This window comes from Ursus maritimus, unplaced genomic scaffold, assembly GCF_017311325.1.
Source record: "Ursus maritimus isolate PB19 unplaced genomic scaffold, ASM1731132v1 scaffold_9, whole genome shotgun sequence".
NCBI classification, from domain to species: domain Eukaryota; kingdom Metazoa; phylum Chordata; class Mammalia; order Carnivora; family Ursidae; genus Ursus; species Ursus maritimus.
In genome coordinates, this window is record NW_024427107.1 from 40,294,231 (window position 1) to 40,313,476 (window position 19,246).

At 39.2% G+C, this 19,246-nt stretch overlaps 1 protein-coding gene across 1 annotated transcript in view; it reads left to right on the forward strand.

The window, feature by feature from the left end:
• The window catches only part of ESRP1 (epithelial splicing regulatory protein 1), a 56,416-nt gene extending 37,671 nt beyond the window's left edge, over positions 1 to 18,745 (forward strand). Inside the window, exons 14-16 of the mRNA XM_008689152.1 lie at positions 6,036 to 6,186; positions 9,620 to 9,729; positions 17,225 to 18,745. Of these exons, the coding sequence (XP_008687374.1) occupies positions 6,036 to 6,186; positions 9,620 to 9,694 (226 nt within the window). The 3' untranslated portion in view covers positions 9,695 to 9,729; positions 17,225 to 18,745. The remainder of the gene's footprint in view (positions 1 to 6,035; positions 6,187 to 9,619; positions 9,730 to 17,224) is intronic.
• Positions 18,746 to 19,246: the final 501 nt, after the last annotated feature.

Below are 19,246 nucleotides of genomic sequence, written 5' to 3' on the forward strand. Positions count from 1 at the left end.
CGTGAGGTCTTTTACTTATTTATATTAAAGATTTTTATTTTTAACTAATCTCTACACCGACCATGGGGCTCAAACTCACAACCCCGAGATCGAGTCACATGCCTCACCAACTGAGCCAGCCGGGTGCCCCAAGTTAATAGGTCTTTCAAACTACCTTTTTAATAAATAAAATCTTAAAAAAGCAAGGTGGGGGGGGATGCCCAGGTGGTTCAGTCGGTTAAGCGTCTGCCTTCAGCTCGGGTTATGATCCCAGGGTCCGGGGATCGAGTCCCACATCGGGCTCCCTGCTCAGCAAAAAGGCTGCTTCTCCCTTAACCTGCAGCTCCCCATGCTTACGCTCTCTCTGTGTCTGACAAAGAAATAAGTAAAATCTTTTAATAAATAAACTACCTTTTTGTTTTTCCCAGCAAAAGCAAAATGCCTTTAATAGGAAGCATTTTCCATTTAAGTTCAAAATAACTAATGAACTAGAAAGATAGCCAGTAATAACCCAGCTGGAACAAGCTTGCTTCTAGAGAGGAATTCTCATTTGCGGGGGGAAGAGTGTAGTGGAGTTACACTACTAAATTTGTACCTCCCAATAAGTTGTACTCTGTTCCCATTCAACAACTAGACAAAAGTGCATTTAAAAAACAGTAACCCAAAAATACCTTAAAAAATAATAACTTTTGGGGGCACCTGGCTGGCTCAGTCGGTGGAGCATGTGACTCTTGATCTTGGGTTGTAGGTTCGAGCCTCACGTTGGGTGCAGTGATTACTTAAAAATAAAATCTTAATAATAACTTTTGTGAATATGCCTCTTTGGAAATTGTCTTCTGTTTCTTTGCTGAAGAGCACAAGATACCCACAATCAGAGTGCACTTTCCTGCTTTATCTATATTTTTTATTTAAAAAAAAATTTTTTTTTAAGTAAAATCAGTGGCCCATGTGGGGCTCCAACTTATGACCCTAAGATCAAGAGTCACATGCTTTACTGACAGAGCCAGCCAGGCACCCCTCAAATATTACTTTTAAAAAATGTTTTTCTGGGGTGCCTTGGTGGCTCAGTCGTTAGGTGTCTGCCTTCGGCTCAGAGCGTGATCCCGGCGTTCTGGGATCGAGCCCCACATCGGGCTCCTCCCCTGGGAGCCTGCTTCTTCCTCTCCCACTCCATCCGCCTGTGTTCCCTCTCTCGCTGGCTGTCTCTCTCTCTGTCAAATAAATAAAGTCTTTAAAAAAAAAAATGTTTTTTCTTCTAGGGGCGCCTGGGTGGCTCAGTCAGTTAAGCATCTGTCTTTAGGTCATTATCCTAGCTCCTGGGATGCAGCCCCCGGGTTGGGCTCCCTGGGGGAACACGGAGTCTGCGTCTCCTTCTCCCTCTGGCCCCCCCGCCCCCACTGGTGCTTTCTCGTGCCCGTGCTCTCTCTCAAATAAAATCTTAAAAAAAAAAGTTTTTCCTCTAAACATCTAAGAGTCTCAGTTTTACTGTTATTTTGTACTTTGAATTGAGCAAGAAGATGACCTTCAGAATAATTTCTAGGGGCACCTGGGTGGCTCAGTTGGTAACGCATTGACTTTGATCAGGCTCCGTCCCAGGACCCTGGGACCCTGACCCGAGCCCAAGGCAGACACGTAACCGACTGAGCCACCCTGGTGCCCCTGGATTAGTTTTCTTACTTTTCAGTTGTCAGATTTCTTTATATATTCTAGATGAGAGACCTTAGGAGATGATCCCATTCTGTGAGTTATCTTCATTTTCTTGATGGTGTTCTTCAAAGCACGAAAGTTTCAAATTTTGATGATAGTTTCAAAGTTTCTTCATTTTCTTGATGGTGTTCTTCAAAGCACGAAAGTTTCAAATTTTGATGGTTTCAAATTTTGATAGTTTGTGTCTCATTTTCTCACTTAGAGTTCTGTTGTAATATAAAACCTAAGGTTGTGGAGATTTACTAGATATTCTTGTAAGAGTTTTGTAATTTTAGCTCATATATTTAGGTATCTTATTCAACTGGATTAATTTTTTTATATAGTGTGAGATAGAAGTCTAAATTCGTTCTTTCGCCTGTTGGTATTACATTATTCCAGCGCTAGTTTTTGGGAAGCCAGCAAGCATGCCTTGTTTTATTGTTCTTTGCTTTACTGCACTTTGTAGATACTGGGTTTTTGTTTGTTTTTGTTTTACAAATTGCAGACTTATGGCCAATCCTGCACCATCTTTTTCACAGCATTTGCTCACTTCATTTCTCTATCACATTTTTGGCAATTTTTGAAATATTTCATAGTTTTTTATTATTTTGTTCCGTGATCAGTAATTTTAACTAGCTGAAAGTTCAAGTGGTACTAAGCATTTTTTAGCAGTAAAGTATTCTTCAGGTATATACGCTGTTTTTCAGCCTAAAGCTGTTGCACACTTAAGAGATTATAGTATAGTCTAGACAAAACGTGTATGTGCGCTGGGAAACCAGAATCCTCACTTGACGGGCTGTATTGTGATACTCACTCTATTGCAGTGGTCTGTAAAAAGACCCGCAATATCTCCAAGGTTTGCTTTTGTATTCTTTCCTCATCGAATTGTCTTAGAACTCTTGCCAAAACTCAAATGAACCATAAATGTAAGGGTTTATTTCTGGCTACTCAATTCTATTCCATTGATCATTGCCTACCCTTATGGAAGTACCACATCATCTTGATTACTGTAGTTTTATAGTAAGTTCTGAATTTAGCAAATGTAGCTCCTGCTTTGTTCTTTCTCAAGAGAGTGTGGCTCTTCTGAGTCCTTTGCATTTCCTTGAATGTTTTAGGTTTAGGTTTTTTTTGTTTTTTTTTTTAGATTTTATTTATTTATTTGACAGAGATAGAGACAGCCAGTGAGAGAGGGAACACAGGCAGATGGAGTGGGAGAGGAAGAAGCAGGCTCCCAGCGGAGGAGCCTGATGTGGGGCTCGATCCCATAACGCCAGGATCACGCCCTGAGCCGAAGGCCGCTGTGCCACCCAGGCGCCCCTAGGTTCAGTTTTTTTGATTCCTGTAAAAAAACAGTTGGAATTTTGATAGCTATTGAATTGAATCTTTAGGTGAATTTAGACAGTATTGTCATTTTAACAATATTAAGTCTTCTATTTATGAACATGGCCTGTCTTTTCTTATATTTAGATTATCTTTTATTTTTAAGCAATGTCTTTTAGTTTTCAGTGTGCAAGTCTAGCTGTTTTTATGTTAATATTTTTCCTAAATGTTTTTTTTTTGATGCTATTGTGAATGAAATTGCTTTCTTAATTAATGTCATTTGTGTTTTCACTGTAGTGTATGGAAATGAAATTGATTTACTTTATGTATTGATCTTGTATCTTACACCTTACTCAACTGGTTTTTTGATTTTAGCTTTTTTTTTAAGTAAATTCTTTATTTTCTATAAATAGGGGTTTTCCTTGTCTACATCTTGTCATTTTTATTTTATAAATTATTTTTGTTGATTCTAATTTCAATAATCTGAAAGACTTCATTTAGGTTGTTAGAAAATTATTGGGGCGCCTGGGTGGCTCAGTCATTAAGCGTCTGCCTTCGGCTCAGGGCGTGATCCCAGCGTTCTAGGATCGAGCCCCACATCAGTGTCCTCCACTGGAAGCCTGCTTCTTCCTCTCCCACTCCCCCTGCTTGTGTTCCCTCTCTCGCTGGCTGTCTCTCTCTCAAATAAATAAATAAAATCTTTAAAAAAAATTCTTATTCTCCTATCCTGTCAAGTAGATAGACAATTGTTTTAATTTTCCGTAAGATGCCTTGTGGATAGCAGGAATCCTAGTGCAAAAAAACAAGGATATGATTCCAAGTTTAGGCTTCATGAGAATAGGTGCTACCTTATAAATGCTGAGCATAATTGTCACTTAAAACCTTACATTTCCAGTTGGATAACTTTTATTTTTCTATTTTGTCTTATTTATATTTTGAATGCACTAGACACCTAGATTTAATTTATAGGAGATCTTTAGCCAAGGGACTAGAATGTGCCAGGACAGAGTCATGGAAGTAAGTTGTATGCTGTGGAAACAATCTGAGTATCATAGAGTGGAAAACTTAATAACTCAATTAAATACACAGAGAAGGCTTGTGGTTCTTGAGAAATAGACTTAGTATCTATCAGACATTTGACATAAGCAAAATATGGTCTTTGAATGAGTGAATGGTGGTTGAAAAATGTGGGTGGTTCTTCTGGTTTGGTGCAAAGCTAACTGGTTGTGTGACCTTTGGGAAGTTATTTAACTCCTAGTTTCTGTTTCTACCTCTGTAAAAATGAGGTGGTGTGTCCGAGTGATGGCTAAATTTCTACTCAGGTGTAAAGTTCAGCATTCCATCTGTCTCTGCTCTCCTAGTTGCACATAGATTGACTATTTCTTATTTCAATAATCTGAAAGACTTCAGCATTTAGGTTGTTAGAAAATTCTCGGGGCGCCTGGGTGGCGCCCTCATACAGAGTTGTAAATATCTCACAAGTGACTCTAATATGCAAACAAGTTGAAGATCACTGCTTCGCAGACTTAAAAGGTTAAGGGCAGCTTGATGTCAAGTAATATTTTCAGGTTCTGATCTTTAAAAAATGATGAAATAGAACGATGGTTATGGAAATAATAGGAATGAGGTAACATAAATTACTTCATTTATGGATTTATGGAATAATTTGGTATATCATTGAATCTGAAGAACAATCTGTGACACTAAGAAGGTGCTGTTATCCCCATTTTGCAAATGATGAAATTGAAGTTCAGAGAAATTAAGTGACTTGCTCAAAGTTACTGTGCTTAAAAAAAAAAAAATCAAGAAAAAGGTATCTGCAACTATATGCACATCTGCCACCATTCCTTTTTTTTTTTTTTTTAAGATTTATTTATTTATTCGACAGAGACAGCCAGCGAGAGAGGGAACACAAGCAGGAGGAGTGGGAGAGGAAGAAGCAGACTTATAGCGGAAGAGCCTGATGTGGGGCTCGATCCCATAACGCCGGGATCACGCCCTGAGCCGAAGGCAGACGCTCAACCGCTGTGCCACCCAGGCGCCCCTCTGCCACCATTCCTATTAACCCATCAGTTAGGATTACGTAGGATAAACAATCTCAAAGATTTTTAGCCCCTTCCGTTATGTGTTTCCTGGTCTTTGAAATTGGATAATTACCTAGATTTATAAGATTTAATAATGTATAGCTGTGGGTCTTTATTGTTCTTTAAGCTAATACGGTCCTTAAAAAAAATTTCCCCTATATATTTTCAATTATGGGTATTTGGCCACTAATTGTGATGGAAAAGAGATTGGGTGGGGGACAGAGTGAAACTAATTTCATAACATGGTAATCACTGGAGTTGCCACATGAAGAATGATGATGTATTCACTTGACTTGTTCTTCTTGGAGGTAATTGCTGCAGATACACAAGAGGACATAAGCATCACAATTTTCCCCTTGTGTTAATGGTAGTGGATTTAATTTGCTACGTGTCCCTTCCAATTTACCCACATCACTACCTTTTTTCCCCAGTCAGGTTGGAAGAACTAACTCATGAGTGCTATAGTACTTTGTGTTTTGTGCTGTACAATTGCTTGTATATATGGGTAGAATAGTCTATTCCTTGGAGCAATAACTTTGGATACTTTTGGTCACTGTGGCTATGGTTCCTAGAAGTCCTTTGAATTCATGCCTTTTCCTCCCTTACTATTCTGGTAACTAGACAGTTAATCATTAATGAGCTGGGCTTTGGAAGTGGTGCTTTGTGGTTGAGTGACTGTGAAGGTTTAATTCTCTCCTTCCTGTCCCTTTAAGGATCTCAGAACTGGATCTCTGGGGAAGCCTTGCACTTAACTCTATATTAACTGTTCTACTTTTCAACTTTTGACGTTTGTGGAGATGTGTGACAGATCAGCTATGGTGTTCTTACCCGTCTTGGGAGAGAGAACTGAGAATTCTAAGAAAGATCATCTTGAGAAAGTCTGTTTCCTTAAGTAACTAATGTTTTTAGAGTAAATATTGGACATTGTCTATTCCTATTGGTTCACTGTGCTTTCTCTCCCTTTAGCCCCCCAGGTTCGCCCAATAGTCTTGGCTACTTCCCTACAGCTGCTAATCTTAGCGGTGTCCCTCCACAGCCTGGCACGGTGGTCAGAATGCAGGGCCTGGCCTACAATACTGGAGTTAAGGAAATTCTTAACTTCTTCCAAGGTTACCAGGTCAGTAGCTTGAAGAAGAAAAATACACAGTGCCCTTATTACTTAAGTTGATTTGCCTGAAGAATGCAGCCAGGAAAGACACAGATTCTCTGAACCTCGTGTGTACATGTGCTGATAGATTGGCTTACAGAGGCAAAGTCAGAGGGACTAGTCGTGTGAGTGCTAACTTCAGACTCACCCCTTTGACAAGATGAGGGCTTTTCCGTGCTGTTTGATTGTCTCAACGTAATCTGTTGGTGCTCTTTTTGAAAATTGGGCTACTTTGGGAAAGCTCTTTAGAGCACATAGCAGTGTGGGTCTTTTCATCTGGAATAGGGTTGGCTAAGAAGGAGTTTCCTGCGTATTTAAAAAGTGATTAGAGGCCTCTGCCTAACCTAGGGGGGGGAACAAAAACAAAGGAGTCTCAATGAATTTTTAGATGCTAACTTCTTAAAATGAACTGTAAGATAGCCTCTTATGAAATGATATGCTGTAATTCTTGAAAAACGAATATTCAGTCCTACCAGATTTTTCTACCCTGCTGATGTCCATCAGTTGTTTTCTGACTCAAGCTAAAAAATGAGATGTTTCTTGATAAGAGCTCTTTAACAGGAAGCAAAATCTCCTCAATGCCATCACATCTGAGCAGACAACCTTTTGTTTCACAAATGACATGATTTCCTAGAACCCGAATTCCTTTCCTGCGATGTCTAGAAATCCATATCCTGAAGCTTTTTTATTGCATCAGTAGCAAAAATTATCTTTCTTTCTTGGAGCTGAGCTTTGCTTGAGTCTCTAGAGTTGAAAAGTGTTTATAGACCTAATTGTCAAATCCTAAAATAGGCCTTGAACATTTATAGTACAGCGTCGTACGGGTTGTGCCTGCAGAGGCTGTTCGCTATTAGAGTGGGTTTATAAGCTTGGCATCCATGAATCATGGAGGATTGCGGAGCTCAGCTAAAATGATCTCAGCGAAGTTGCCACAAACCCACCAAGTTACTGTCATGGTCTTACGGGTTTTAAACATAGGGTATTTTCTGGCAAATGAAGAAAATCTAATGAAGGTTGGATGAAAGTTACATTTTGTTACTGCCTGGCTTAACACACTCTTACTAGAGGTAAGATGTTTTTCAGAAATCAGTGGGTCTTTCCCCTGTTATCTATGGGAGAAACATTCTAAGACACCCCCCCCCCCCCGAGTAGATGCCTGAAATTGCAGATAGTATCAAGCCCTGTATGTGCTATTTTTTTCCTTATCCCTGCATACCTGTGTTAATTTATAAGTTAGGCACAGTGAGAGATGAACAACAATAATAAAATAGAACTGTAGTGAAAGAGATGTGAATGCGGTCATTCTCTCCCAAAATATCTTAACTGTGCTGTCCTCACCCTTGCTGTGATGAGATGGTATGAGAAGACAAAATGCCTCTTTGGTGAGAGAAAGTGAGATGATTGACTTAGGCATTGTGATGTCATGTTAGGACCCTCTGCTTCCTACAGAGGGTTACTGAAACTGCTGATAAGGGGGACTATTGGAGATCCTTTGCGTCTTCCCTAAACCATTATGCTGCCTGGTGGGAGCTCTTGCAGGGCTAAACAAAGTTACTTCCTAAACCTCATATGAGATTCATGAGATTATGAAAGGAATAGAGAATTTTACTGAAGGCTAATGAAGAGATTGCTTCATGTAACCAAGATAAAGGTTTGAGTTTGTATTTTCTTGCAGTGTTTTCCAATTCCAGGAAGTTAGACAAAGTTTCAGGTTTTAGGAGTCAGCTGAATTAATTTTCTTTTTTGTTTTGACTAATCAACTTTTCACCTTCACACTGAATAGAATTAAGTGGTCATATACATAAATTGGTTGTGACATTAAGCAAAATTTCTCTTATTATGAAGAGTTCTATGGCTGGCTTTTGTGGGTATTTATTCTACTGGAAATAAAAGCAGCTATTTCTAGATTGACGTGCTTTGGAGTTGAGATCAAATAAATCTGCATCAGTTTATCTTCTAGTAGTTTCTTGGGAATTTTTGAAGGTTAGAGTTATCTGGTATAATCAGAAGAAGATTATGCAAAATTATTTCATCTCAAGGCATTTGGCCTTCATTGTTGAAGTGCTTGGAGTTTATGAACTGAAACAATGAATTAGGATTTTGTAGGAACCTGGGGCGCTTGGCTAGCTTAGTTGGTAGATCATGCAACTCTTGATCTCAGAGCGGTGAGTTCAAGCCCCATGGTGGGCCTAAAGCTTACACTTAAAAAAAAAAAAAAGAAAAGAAAAGAAAAATAATTACATAGGAACCTTAGGAACCTCACTTACCCAGTCAATTATATCAAATTATTCCAATGTCTTCAGTAATTTGAGCTCCAAGGCAGTTACAGTGCATGCATCTGAAATCTTTTGTGTCACTTCTACGTAAAGGCTCAAAATTCCTTGTACTTCAGTTTAATTTTTCTATACTTCATACTTGAGGAAGGGTGTGAAGCCAGAAGGGGCAGGGATTGACAAAAAGGGAAGAATTCTGATGGCCAAAACCAAAATGCAGGAAATGGATTCTGCTGTCAAATCTGTAATTTTGTAGGGGTGCCTGGCTGGCTCAGTTGGAAGAGCATATGATTCTTAATCTTGGGGTCGTGAGTTTGAGCCCCACCTTGGGTGTAGAGATTACAAAAATATATATAAGAAAAATTCTGTAATTTTATAAAGTTAAAGTGCCTTGATAACTGAGATTTATAGAATGAGAGTTGACTATATGAAGACAAGCTACCATGAAAAGATTTGGTCAGGAGAGTGTCATTCCAGTGGTATCGATATTGTAGTTGATGGCCCTCTTAATTCTGGACTCTCCAGTGTCCTTCCATAATTCTTTTACCTTTATTTGCTCTTTGCTTTACCCTTTCTTTACTGTTAATGGCTTTGCATTTTCAGTAGTGCTCTTTTTCGTTTTTTCTCAAAATACTGACTTTAATCAGTACCTCTTTGGGCCTCTCATGGCTGGTATTTTTACTTGCTGTCCTCCTGAGAGAATTAGGCTGATAATCCAAGTAACATCTAGTATTTAAAGTTCACAGAGTTGTTTGCAGAGGCTGGGCTTATTGTACAATACCTTGTAAATAGTTGCTACTCAACTCTTTTGTGTCTAGTCGCACCTGCGATATCGTGGAAACTGAAAGATCTGAAAGATTTGGTGTCTATCATGTTACAGTATTCTTTTCCCTGTATTCAATCGAACTCCTTTCCTAAAAGGAAGTTTTGTGGTATTCAGACACGTTCAGCAGGGCGTGGCGACGTGGGATTCGTGGTCATGTATGTGGCTTATACCAGAGTTTTAACTTGTTTCCTACAGTCTAAATAGAGTATAATACTGTTGGTAGATCTGTTCAGTTGAAATACTAATCATCTATAGCGGCAGTTTGTTCATCTTTTGATCCTGTTTGTTCTAACTTGCATTTTAGTATGCAGCCGATGATGGACTTGTACACACAAATGACCAGGCCAGGACTCTACCCAAAGAATGGGTTTGTATTTAAGGGCCCCAGCAGTTAGACCATCCTCAGAAAAGAAGGTAAGGCACTATGATGTGAAAGCCAAATCATAAAGGGCCAAACAAATAGAGATCACGAATCTGAAAGTGTTTTTTATGAGTCGGGTGAGAAGTTTCCCCTTTTCTTCAGTGTGATGTAGGAGGGTCAGAAATCTTGGGAGAAACGGGAGACTGGAATTCAGTGTGTCATCCCAGGAGACAGTATCTAAGCAACATTTATGGATAATAGTTGTATGTTATTTTGGGCTAAGGGAAAACTTTTCCATTTGGAAATCCATTTGCTATATTTCATGTGGAATGCAAGTTGGGTATGCTTCTGTTCTTGTTTTTGTTTTAACTGTAGTAAAAGTCACAGAACAAAATCCATCATGTTTAAGTCTGCAATTCATTGGCATTTAGCGTATTCACAACATGTGCAACCACCATCTCTATCTACTTCCAAAACCTCTTAATCACCCCAAAAGGAAACTCCATGCCCAGGAAGCAGTATCTCTCCTATTTTCCTTCCCCCCTGACCCTGGCAACCAATATGCTTCCTGTCTGCATGGATTTGCCTCTACTGGACATTTCATATAAATGGACTCCCACAATATGTGACTCTTGTGTCTGTCTGCTTTTCACTTCCCATGTTTTTGCGGTTCATCCTTGTTGTGGCATGTATCAGTGCTTCATTCCCTTTTATGGCTGACTAATACTCCATTGTATGGCTATACCACATTTTTCATTTCTCTACTGATAGACATTTGGGTTGTTTCCACCTTCTTGCTGTTGTAAATAATGCTGATACAAATATTTATGAACAAATATTTGGGTAACTGTTTTCAATTCTCTTGGGTATGTGTCTAGGAGTGGAATCACTGAGTCTTATAGTAATTCTGTTGAGTTGGGTGTACTTTTTGCCCCATTTCTTTTTTTTTTTTTAAATGGTGGTAACATACATAACGTAAAACATTTTTAAGTGTACAGTTCAGTGGCATTAAGTACGTTCACATTATTATATAACCATCACCACCATCTAGCTTCATCTCCTCGGACTGGATCTCCCCATTTCCCTCTTCCCTCAGCCCCTGGCAACTACCTTTCTACTTCCTGTTTCCATCTATTTGACTGTTCTTGGTACCTCATAAAATAGCACAGTATTTGTCTTTCCATGATTAGCTTATTTCTGTTAACATAATGTTTTAAGGTTCATTGTCTAAATCTAGAGGGAAGGAACCCTGATAGTTTTTGAAAAGAGTTTTTTAATTGATAACCTTTTCTTAAAGGATATCGACTTTCTGTGTGAGACTGCTTGAGAGAATGTATTGTGGGGACATGGTCAGGAATTGGTATGGCTTAATTTCTTTATTTTTTATTATTAAGTTTGCTGAAATTGGTTTCCTGGCATACCATCTTCAACTTCTGTTACTATTTTTATGGCTGTAGATATGGGCCTTAACCCTATGGATTCTAAATTGGAAAACATGGTTCCCAGTAGTATACTCTTGTCCTTGAAAAATGACAGTTGGGGCCTTAGACTCACCTTCTGAAGTTTTAGAAACCCCAGTTTTGGAATGGAAGTGATTCTCTGCCATTTTCTGTGATATTTCAAGATCTCTTAGTACCAGAGAGCATTATACCCAGATACTTTGCAGTGGGAAGTGGGGTATTTTCTAGTTTAGTTCACAGTGATGGGAGCACCTTCTAATACTCTCTTTGGTCCATTCTGTGTCATTTGAAGTGTTCTTTATTCAACCTCTAAATGCTGCTTATGAATTTGATAAGCATAGTATCTATATAGTAAAATGAATATACTGAATTAGAAATGGAACTCTTTGTTGTTATTTAGAAAAACCCTAAATAACCATTACTCACCTTTGATTCTATCCTATGCTTTTGGGGTCATGGCAGAATAGCTAATCAGGTGTTCTGTTAAAACCCAGATTTTTATATTTTATTTTTATATCAGATTAATCTTTTATTTTGAGAGTTTTAAAAGAATTCACTTGGAGTACTGTGTGAAACACTTGGCATAAGTTAAAAGTTATCTCATTTAATCTCAGCAACTCTGCGAGGTAAGGATCACAAAAGTACTGTGTGCTCATCTTAAAGAATTTGGAATATACAGACAGGTACAAGGAAGTCTGTAATAATTACACCCTCCAGAAATAATCACAACGAATATTTCCTTTCAGCTTCTTTTTTGTATGCCCTCATGTAATTTGGACCTAGTTTCTTTTCCCCTTAACCTTATGGTATGACTATATATCTGTTTTCAATCACCTATATTAATAATCAGATTTATTATCACCACTCATCTCTTACACAATAGAGCGCCTTGGGCTCTTCAAGTATTTTATACCTCCAGTGCCACTTGAGCCTCATCATGGTGCTGTGGGGCATCGGGGCGGGTGGCTCCCACCCTATGGCTCCATCTGACACATGAGGAGATGAAACCCAGGAAGCTGGGTAACTTTCAGAGTCATACAGCTTATGACCAAGCTGACCAACAGATCCATCACTTCTAGTTTCAGTCTTGGTACTCTTTTCCAATGAGCAAATAAGAGCATGACAGAGTAAGTACTTGTAGTGGGCTGAATGGCAGTTCCAAATATATGTCCGTGTCCCAATCCCTGGAACCCGTGACTATTACCGTATCTGGCCAGAAATGTAAATTAAGGCTCCTGAGATTATCTGGGTGGGCCCTTAATGCAATTATAAAAAAAGGCAGAAGGAGAACAGGCAGATACAGGAGAAAAGGGGGCAGTACAACCACAGAGGCATAGACTGGAAAGATGCAGACATAAGCCAAGGAGCACCTGCCGCCATCAGAAGCTGGAAGAGGCAAAGAATGTTCCCAAGAGCCTCTGGAGGGTATGCAGCCTGGCTGATTACCTTGATTTCTGACTTCTGGCTGCCAGAATTGTGAGAGAATAAGTTTCTGTTGTTTTAAGCCACCAACTTGTAGTAATTTTTTTAAAAAGATTTTATTATTTGTTTGTCAGAGCACAAGCAGGGGGAGCAGCAGGCAGAGGGAGCATTAGGCCCCATGCTGAGCAGGGAGCCTGATGCGGAACTCGATCCCAGGGACCCTGGGATCATGACTGAGCCGAAGGCAGACGTTTAACTGACTGAACCACCCAGGCGTCCTGTAGTAATTTTTTTTTTTTTTAGATTTATTTATTTATTTGAGAGAGAGGAAGAGAGAGAGAAAAAGTGCTGTTGCAGGGAAGCGGGAGAGGGGGAGAGCATCTCAAGCCGACTCCCTGCTGAGCATGGAGCCTGATTTGAGGCTCAATCTCATGACCTGAGATCATGACCTGAGCCGAGGTCAAGAGGGAGAGGCTCAACTGACTGAGCCACCCAGGCGCCCCTAAATCGTAATTTGTTAAAGCAGCCACAGGAAACTAGTAATAGTACTCTAAAATTTATTGAAAGAATGATGTCATTGCTCATTAGCGTGTCAGGTAAAGGTAGCTAAAGCCCATAATAAGGTCTGTAAAGAAGTTACACTGTTCTGCCTTCTCATGTGGCCTTGTCTGCTAACCCAGCGGATCTTTGTTGACTAACCCAAGAACTACTGTAGGTTGCCTCGTTTGTCATAAAAGACCTTCAAGGACAGCTCACAAGATGCTGAAGTTGCCCTCTAGGGAAAATGCCTCCTCAGAAGGTCAGCGTTCTTGTTTGTACCCCTGACACCCTCGCTGTAATCTCCAAGTCTAAGACTCCTAGCGTGTCAAAGGGGCAGGGCCAGCTCATAAATTTAAATTTGTCAACAAACGCTTGGATATAACCATATTTTGTGTACATAGGAGATGACAGTTCCTTAGAAGTGATGTTTCCCTGCTCTATCAAATGCACGTAACATCACTTCTTCGTATGTGACTTGACTTTTCTGGGGAGTAAGAATCAGGTGGATTAATGAATATAAACAAGTTTTACAAACTACCAAGTTCTATATATAGACAAATAACTGTTTTGTTGCTATGATCACAAGAATCATTACAGGAGCAATGTTTTTGACTATTGTCTGTGTTCCAGGCATTATTCAGATTTCACCAATTTTTTCATGAATGTCCTTTCTCTTCTGTTCCCCTTTGTAGTTAGTTGCTCTGTCTACTTAGTCCTCTAGTTCATGTTAGCATCTCAGTCTTTCCTTGTTTTTCATGACCTTGACAATTTTGAGATACTCTGCTTTTGAGGTATTTGCTGAGCACTCCTTCAGTTTGAATTTGTTTAATGCTTTTCTTGTGATTACACCAGAGTAATGGGGTAAGAATAATAGGATATAGAATAATATTTATATAATAAATACATAATTTATATAAGAATAATTAGGAAAGAATAATACCATAGAGGTGAATTGCCCATCCCATTACGTGATGTCTGGGATACCATACCCCCATGATATTACTGGCAGTGTCATCTTGATAATTTGCTGAATGTCTTAGTCCAGTTGGGCTTCCATAATAAAATTCCATGGATTGGGTGACTTACAAACAACAACCTTTAATTTCTCAAAGTTCTGGAGGCTGGGAAGTCCAAGATGAAGTGCTGACAGTTTCCTTTGCTTTATTGTGAAAATTTTTGTCTATACGAGGTATTTCTGGAGCCTCTTACGATGTGTTAAGCCTGGCATTTCCACAATAGTTAGGTTTTATGGAAAGACAAAACAAGACCCAACAAACAAAAACTGTGTAGCTCTTATCTTTTAATATCTGGCCTCTTAAGTGTATGGATTACTTTGTGGATTAAAAATGATCTGTCTTTTGTAATATATAGTTATTTTTTTGGATCAATATAGTGACTAATATTTTAGTTTCTGGCCAAAATGTTCAGTGTATCTTTTGGATAAATAAGCTTTCAAAGTTAAAGGTTTTTCTCTTTCTCTTCCAACTAGTATTGATAATATCGGACAACAGCAGCTAAATAAATGCTGATTATTGATTTAAATGACAGAAAGAGTATTAACAAATTTAATTAAGGAATCTGAGTTACGGGTTTTAGTTTATCTTTTATGTAAGGAAGAAGAAACTGTTCCTTTGTCCTAACAAAGAAATCTCACAAATGACTTATTTTTAGAGAGCCATGGGGGGAGGGGCAAAAGGCGAGGGAGAGAGAATCTCAGGCAGACTCCCATGCTGAGATCATGACCTGAGCAGAAATCAAGTGTAGGACCCTTAACCAGCTAAGCCACCTATGCCCCAAAATCCAGATATCTTAAAAGATTTCTTTGTACATGGTACATGACAGTATGCAAAATAAGACCTTTTTTAACACAGATCTTACTGGAAAGGAAAGACAGATTTGTGAATATTTGTAGTTGTAACTCAGTATTGTCTTTGCATCATAGTTTCCTTTTTACTTTTACTATCTACTTTTCTACGGCTAAAGGAGACGAGGAAACATTAGCTGTTTTTTATTTGTTTGCTATGTTTTGGAGGTTGTTTTTGTTTGTGGGGAGAGTTGGAGGTTTTTTGGGATTTGTCTTTTGCTAGCAGCTTGGAGTCTGCAAGTTCATGGCTAAACAGTAAAATTCCATTTGGATCCTACTGGGATTAAAAAGAGGCTCGAGGGGCGCCTGGGGGGCTCAGGGCGTGATCTCGACGCTCTGGGATCGAGCCCCACATCAGGCTCCTCTGCTGGAAGCCTGCTTCTTCCTCTCCCACTCCCCCTGCTTGTGTTCCCTCTCTCTCGCTGGCTGTCTCTATCTCTGTCAAATAAATAAATAAAATCTTTTAAAAAAAATAAAAATAAAAAGAGGCTTGAGAAGGTTAAACTTTTAATTTCTTGTAGATTTTTCTACATTTTCACAGAATATGAAGGTATAATTTTCAGTATCTAAATTGTTTTCTTACTAGAATAACAATAATATGAGCTGGGAATAGGGAAGTTTTTATTTATTGACTGTTAACAGACCCAGGGTTGACTGATTTGCCTGAATCCAAGGCCTCATTCTTGGGCCAACTCTCTCTGTGAGGTACTCCCAGCAACTCTTGGCTTACACCCGCCCATTTTAAGTCCAGAAGCAAGCCAGGAATTGAGCTTCCCTGGCCTGACTTAAGTCCATTTCAGAAAGCACTGTGGCCAAGGCCATCCAGGTCTCTGGCCATGTCTGTGTCACTTGTTGGGCTCATTATATGAAGCTCCCTCATTATGGGCTTAATATTGGGTGATGGGACAGGCAGTTATTTAAGGAAAATTCAGGTGCTATTTCCAAAAGTAGATACAGTAGAGCTCGGACAATTGTATTGCTGGGTCACTGATAGAGATTTTATTTGTATTTAATATCCGAGGAGAAGTTTTCAATGTATAGTTTTTTTATGCTAAGTGCTAAAAATGGTGACTTTGTAAACCACATTTTAAGAATTAATTCTAACACATTTCTCTGTTTTTTAAATACCTGATTCCAAATTTGTATCTGTTTTAGAATCTGTTACTAAAGGAAATCTAACCTTGGCCACAATTTCAAACTGGCCATATGAACAGGTCTGAACTCTAAAGAGCTATTTACATTTTTGTCTGCAGTCCTGTTTCTCATCTATGTGTGAAAGTATGCCCAGTTAAAATTTTCACTTCTAAAGTTTTTGTGTGGGGGTGCCTGGGTGGCTCTTACATTAAGTGTCTGCCTTTCCATCAGATCATGATCCCCCGGGGTCCTGAGATTGAGCCCCGCTTCGGGCTCCCTGCTCTGCTAGGAGCCTTCTTCTCCTTCTCCCACTCCCCCTGCTTGTGTTCCCTTTCTCACTGGCTGTTTCTCTCTCTCTCTCTCTCTCTCTCTCTCTCTGTCAAATAAATAAATAAAATCTTTTTAAAAATAATAAAGTTTTTGTGTGGTGTATAAGTGAAATAGCATAGTGGAACCAATCTGTGTTCAAATTCTGGACCTGCTGATAACTGGTTTAATTGCTCCATGCCTCCCTTTCCCCAGCTGTATAATGGGGATAACATGGTAGTCCTATAGGATGGATATGCGGATAAATGAATCAATCCACATAAAGGTGGTTAATCAGCTACTCACTGACATGTAGAGTTCATGTTTCCTATAATGTCATGCCTTGTTGCTTCTTAATTCAGATATTTTTGTTTCACATCATTTGAAATTTCTTATACTAGAATTTAATTTTTAAAAATTGTCTTAATGGTTTTAATAATGGTATCAAGCCTCTAATCAGAAGAATGCTGTGGTGACTTGGAAATCAGACTGAGTCTGTGTGCATACAGATGTTTAAAATGGTCTCCCAACAAAGGAGCTGGGTGAAGAGGTGAAAACATATGCATTACCGTGCATGGTAATACACAGGGTAAGGAGTTGTGGAAATACCATTTACCACATAAATTTCACCTGCCAGCACTGTACTCCCTGAAAACTTGCTGTGTAAATGCCAACTATGCCTGTGTAAAATAAAAAGTTTGGACTACCTTAAGCCTTTTTTTTTTTTTAAGACCTTGTGTCACTCAAAATAATTTTTTTATAGTTGCCAGTAATTGAAAAATTTGGAGACTATAATAGCTCCTTGTTTGTTTGTTTTTTCAGTGTTTGAAAGATGTATGGTGATCCCAAAACCGTCAGATATGACAACTTCTAGCAACTTCAGGGGAAGTTTATCTACACTCAGGCTGCAGTATTCTCAGCAAACATGATTGGACAGTGGGCCTTTGCCCTATCTTTTGGTAGAATAAAATATTTGAGCCAGTGAAGCCAAATCCCTGTAGCAAGCAGCATGCCTGGCTCCTTGCTGATTGCAAATAGGCATTTAAAATGTGAATTTGAAATCGGTTGACTCCATTACTTCCAGCTAACGTGACATCATAGGTGTTTCCTAAGTTTTAAGTCTTGGACAAAAAAATATTAGCGTCTACCATCTGCATCAGGAACTGTCATGGAAGCTTCATTTGTGTGTTTCCATTTTTCGTTCTCCATCTCCCTGTCTTCTGCAGGGAGTGCCGTCTTACTAAGTGATTCAAGAATAAGGTCTTGGAATCCTTAAGTCACAAATTTAAGAAAAGAAATAAAATTCCTATTTTCCCACTCTCTTGGCCCTCATGATGTCTTGCAGTTAAACCAGTGAAGCTGCCTTCTAAAACACCGTGGGATAAGTCAGAGGACCTCGCACACCCACCACCAAACACTCCTAGCTTCAAAGTTGCATCTTTTTTTTTCTCAGCAGCTACCAGGTGTAAATAAGAACGAACGAGGGGCCAAAACGCGAAACCAAAAGTGAAGCAGCTATGTGTAGTTAGTAATTTCGAGTTTAAACTGTAACTGAACATTGTGGCTTCATATGTATTATTTTATATTGTACTTTTCCCATTACTGATGGTTTGGACTTTAATAAGAGAAATTCCATAGTTTTTAATATCGTAAAATGAGAATATTTGGACAGTGTATTCTGGAAAGCAATATACTAATTGAGGTGAATGCTTGTATATATTAAGATAGAGCCTTAAACCTTTCTCTCTAATGCCTTAACTGTCAAATAATGAGAACTTTTAAAAGCGTAGGATTGTAGTCGGTGTGCTGGACTGAGCGGTAAGCACTGAAGCCGTTGGGGCAGGTACTGATGCTGTCAGTGTTGAGCACTATGTGTTTAGCTGGGTTTGTGCTACAGAAGTGCAATATTAGACACTAGCTAGTACTGCTGCCCCGTGCAACTCCAAAGAGGAAAACAGGATTTGATTAAGTGCACATGTGTCTTTAAGTTACTCCTATTGTCCTTGGTTTAGATGCAATGCCCTGCCAATTTATGTGGCTGCTATTTTTATTTCCTTCGCATTACTTTGATTAACACCTTGAAGGGAAGGCCCAACATTCCCTCTTCACCTGACCAGCAATGGCCCTCTAACTGTAGGAGGAAAACAAAACAAAACCATTTGGCATGAGAATTGATGACAACTGGCACTTAAGATCAGAAAAAGAATTGTTCATACTTGATGCCTTAAGATGCTGTCTGCCCAAAGCTCTGAAAGACTTTAAAATAGAAAGTAATACCACAATACTACTGACTTTTCGTAGAATTGTTACATTTGATAATAAAACCCACCTGTTTAATCTCAAAGTGTGTGTGCTTTTTTTTTTTTTTTTTTTTTTTCTGTAAGAGAGTCATGGTGGAAGGGTGTGGCTAGGCCATCTTTTCCGAGGTGGTAAGGTTTTTCCCTGTTTGCCATAAGGATTTCTAAAAGCCTCCAAGGATAAATGCGCTCCAGTTACAGTTCAAACAACCACCCCTTTTTTAAAAGATGTATTTATTTAGCAGGGGGCAGCAGGCAGAGGGAAAGGGAGAAGCAGACTCCCCGCTGAGCAGGGAGCCCGACAGGATCCATCCCAGGACCATGACCTGAGCTGAAGGCAGACGCTTAACCCACTGAGCCACCCAGGCGCCCCCAAACAACCATCCTTTAATTTAAAGCATAAATCACTGAAACTTTGATTTTGAAATGTTTAACTGTTACTGGCAGTCAGATCATTTCGTCCTTGCATTTTATTACTGGTGCTCTACTTGACAATTTAAAAACCTATGTAAGCCACAGAAAACTAAGAAGATGTAGCACTTTGTTT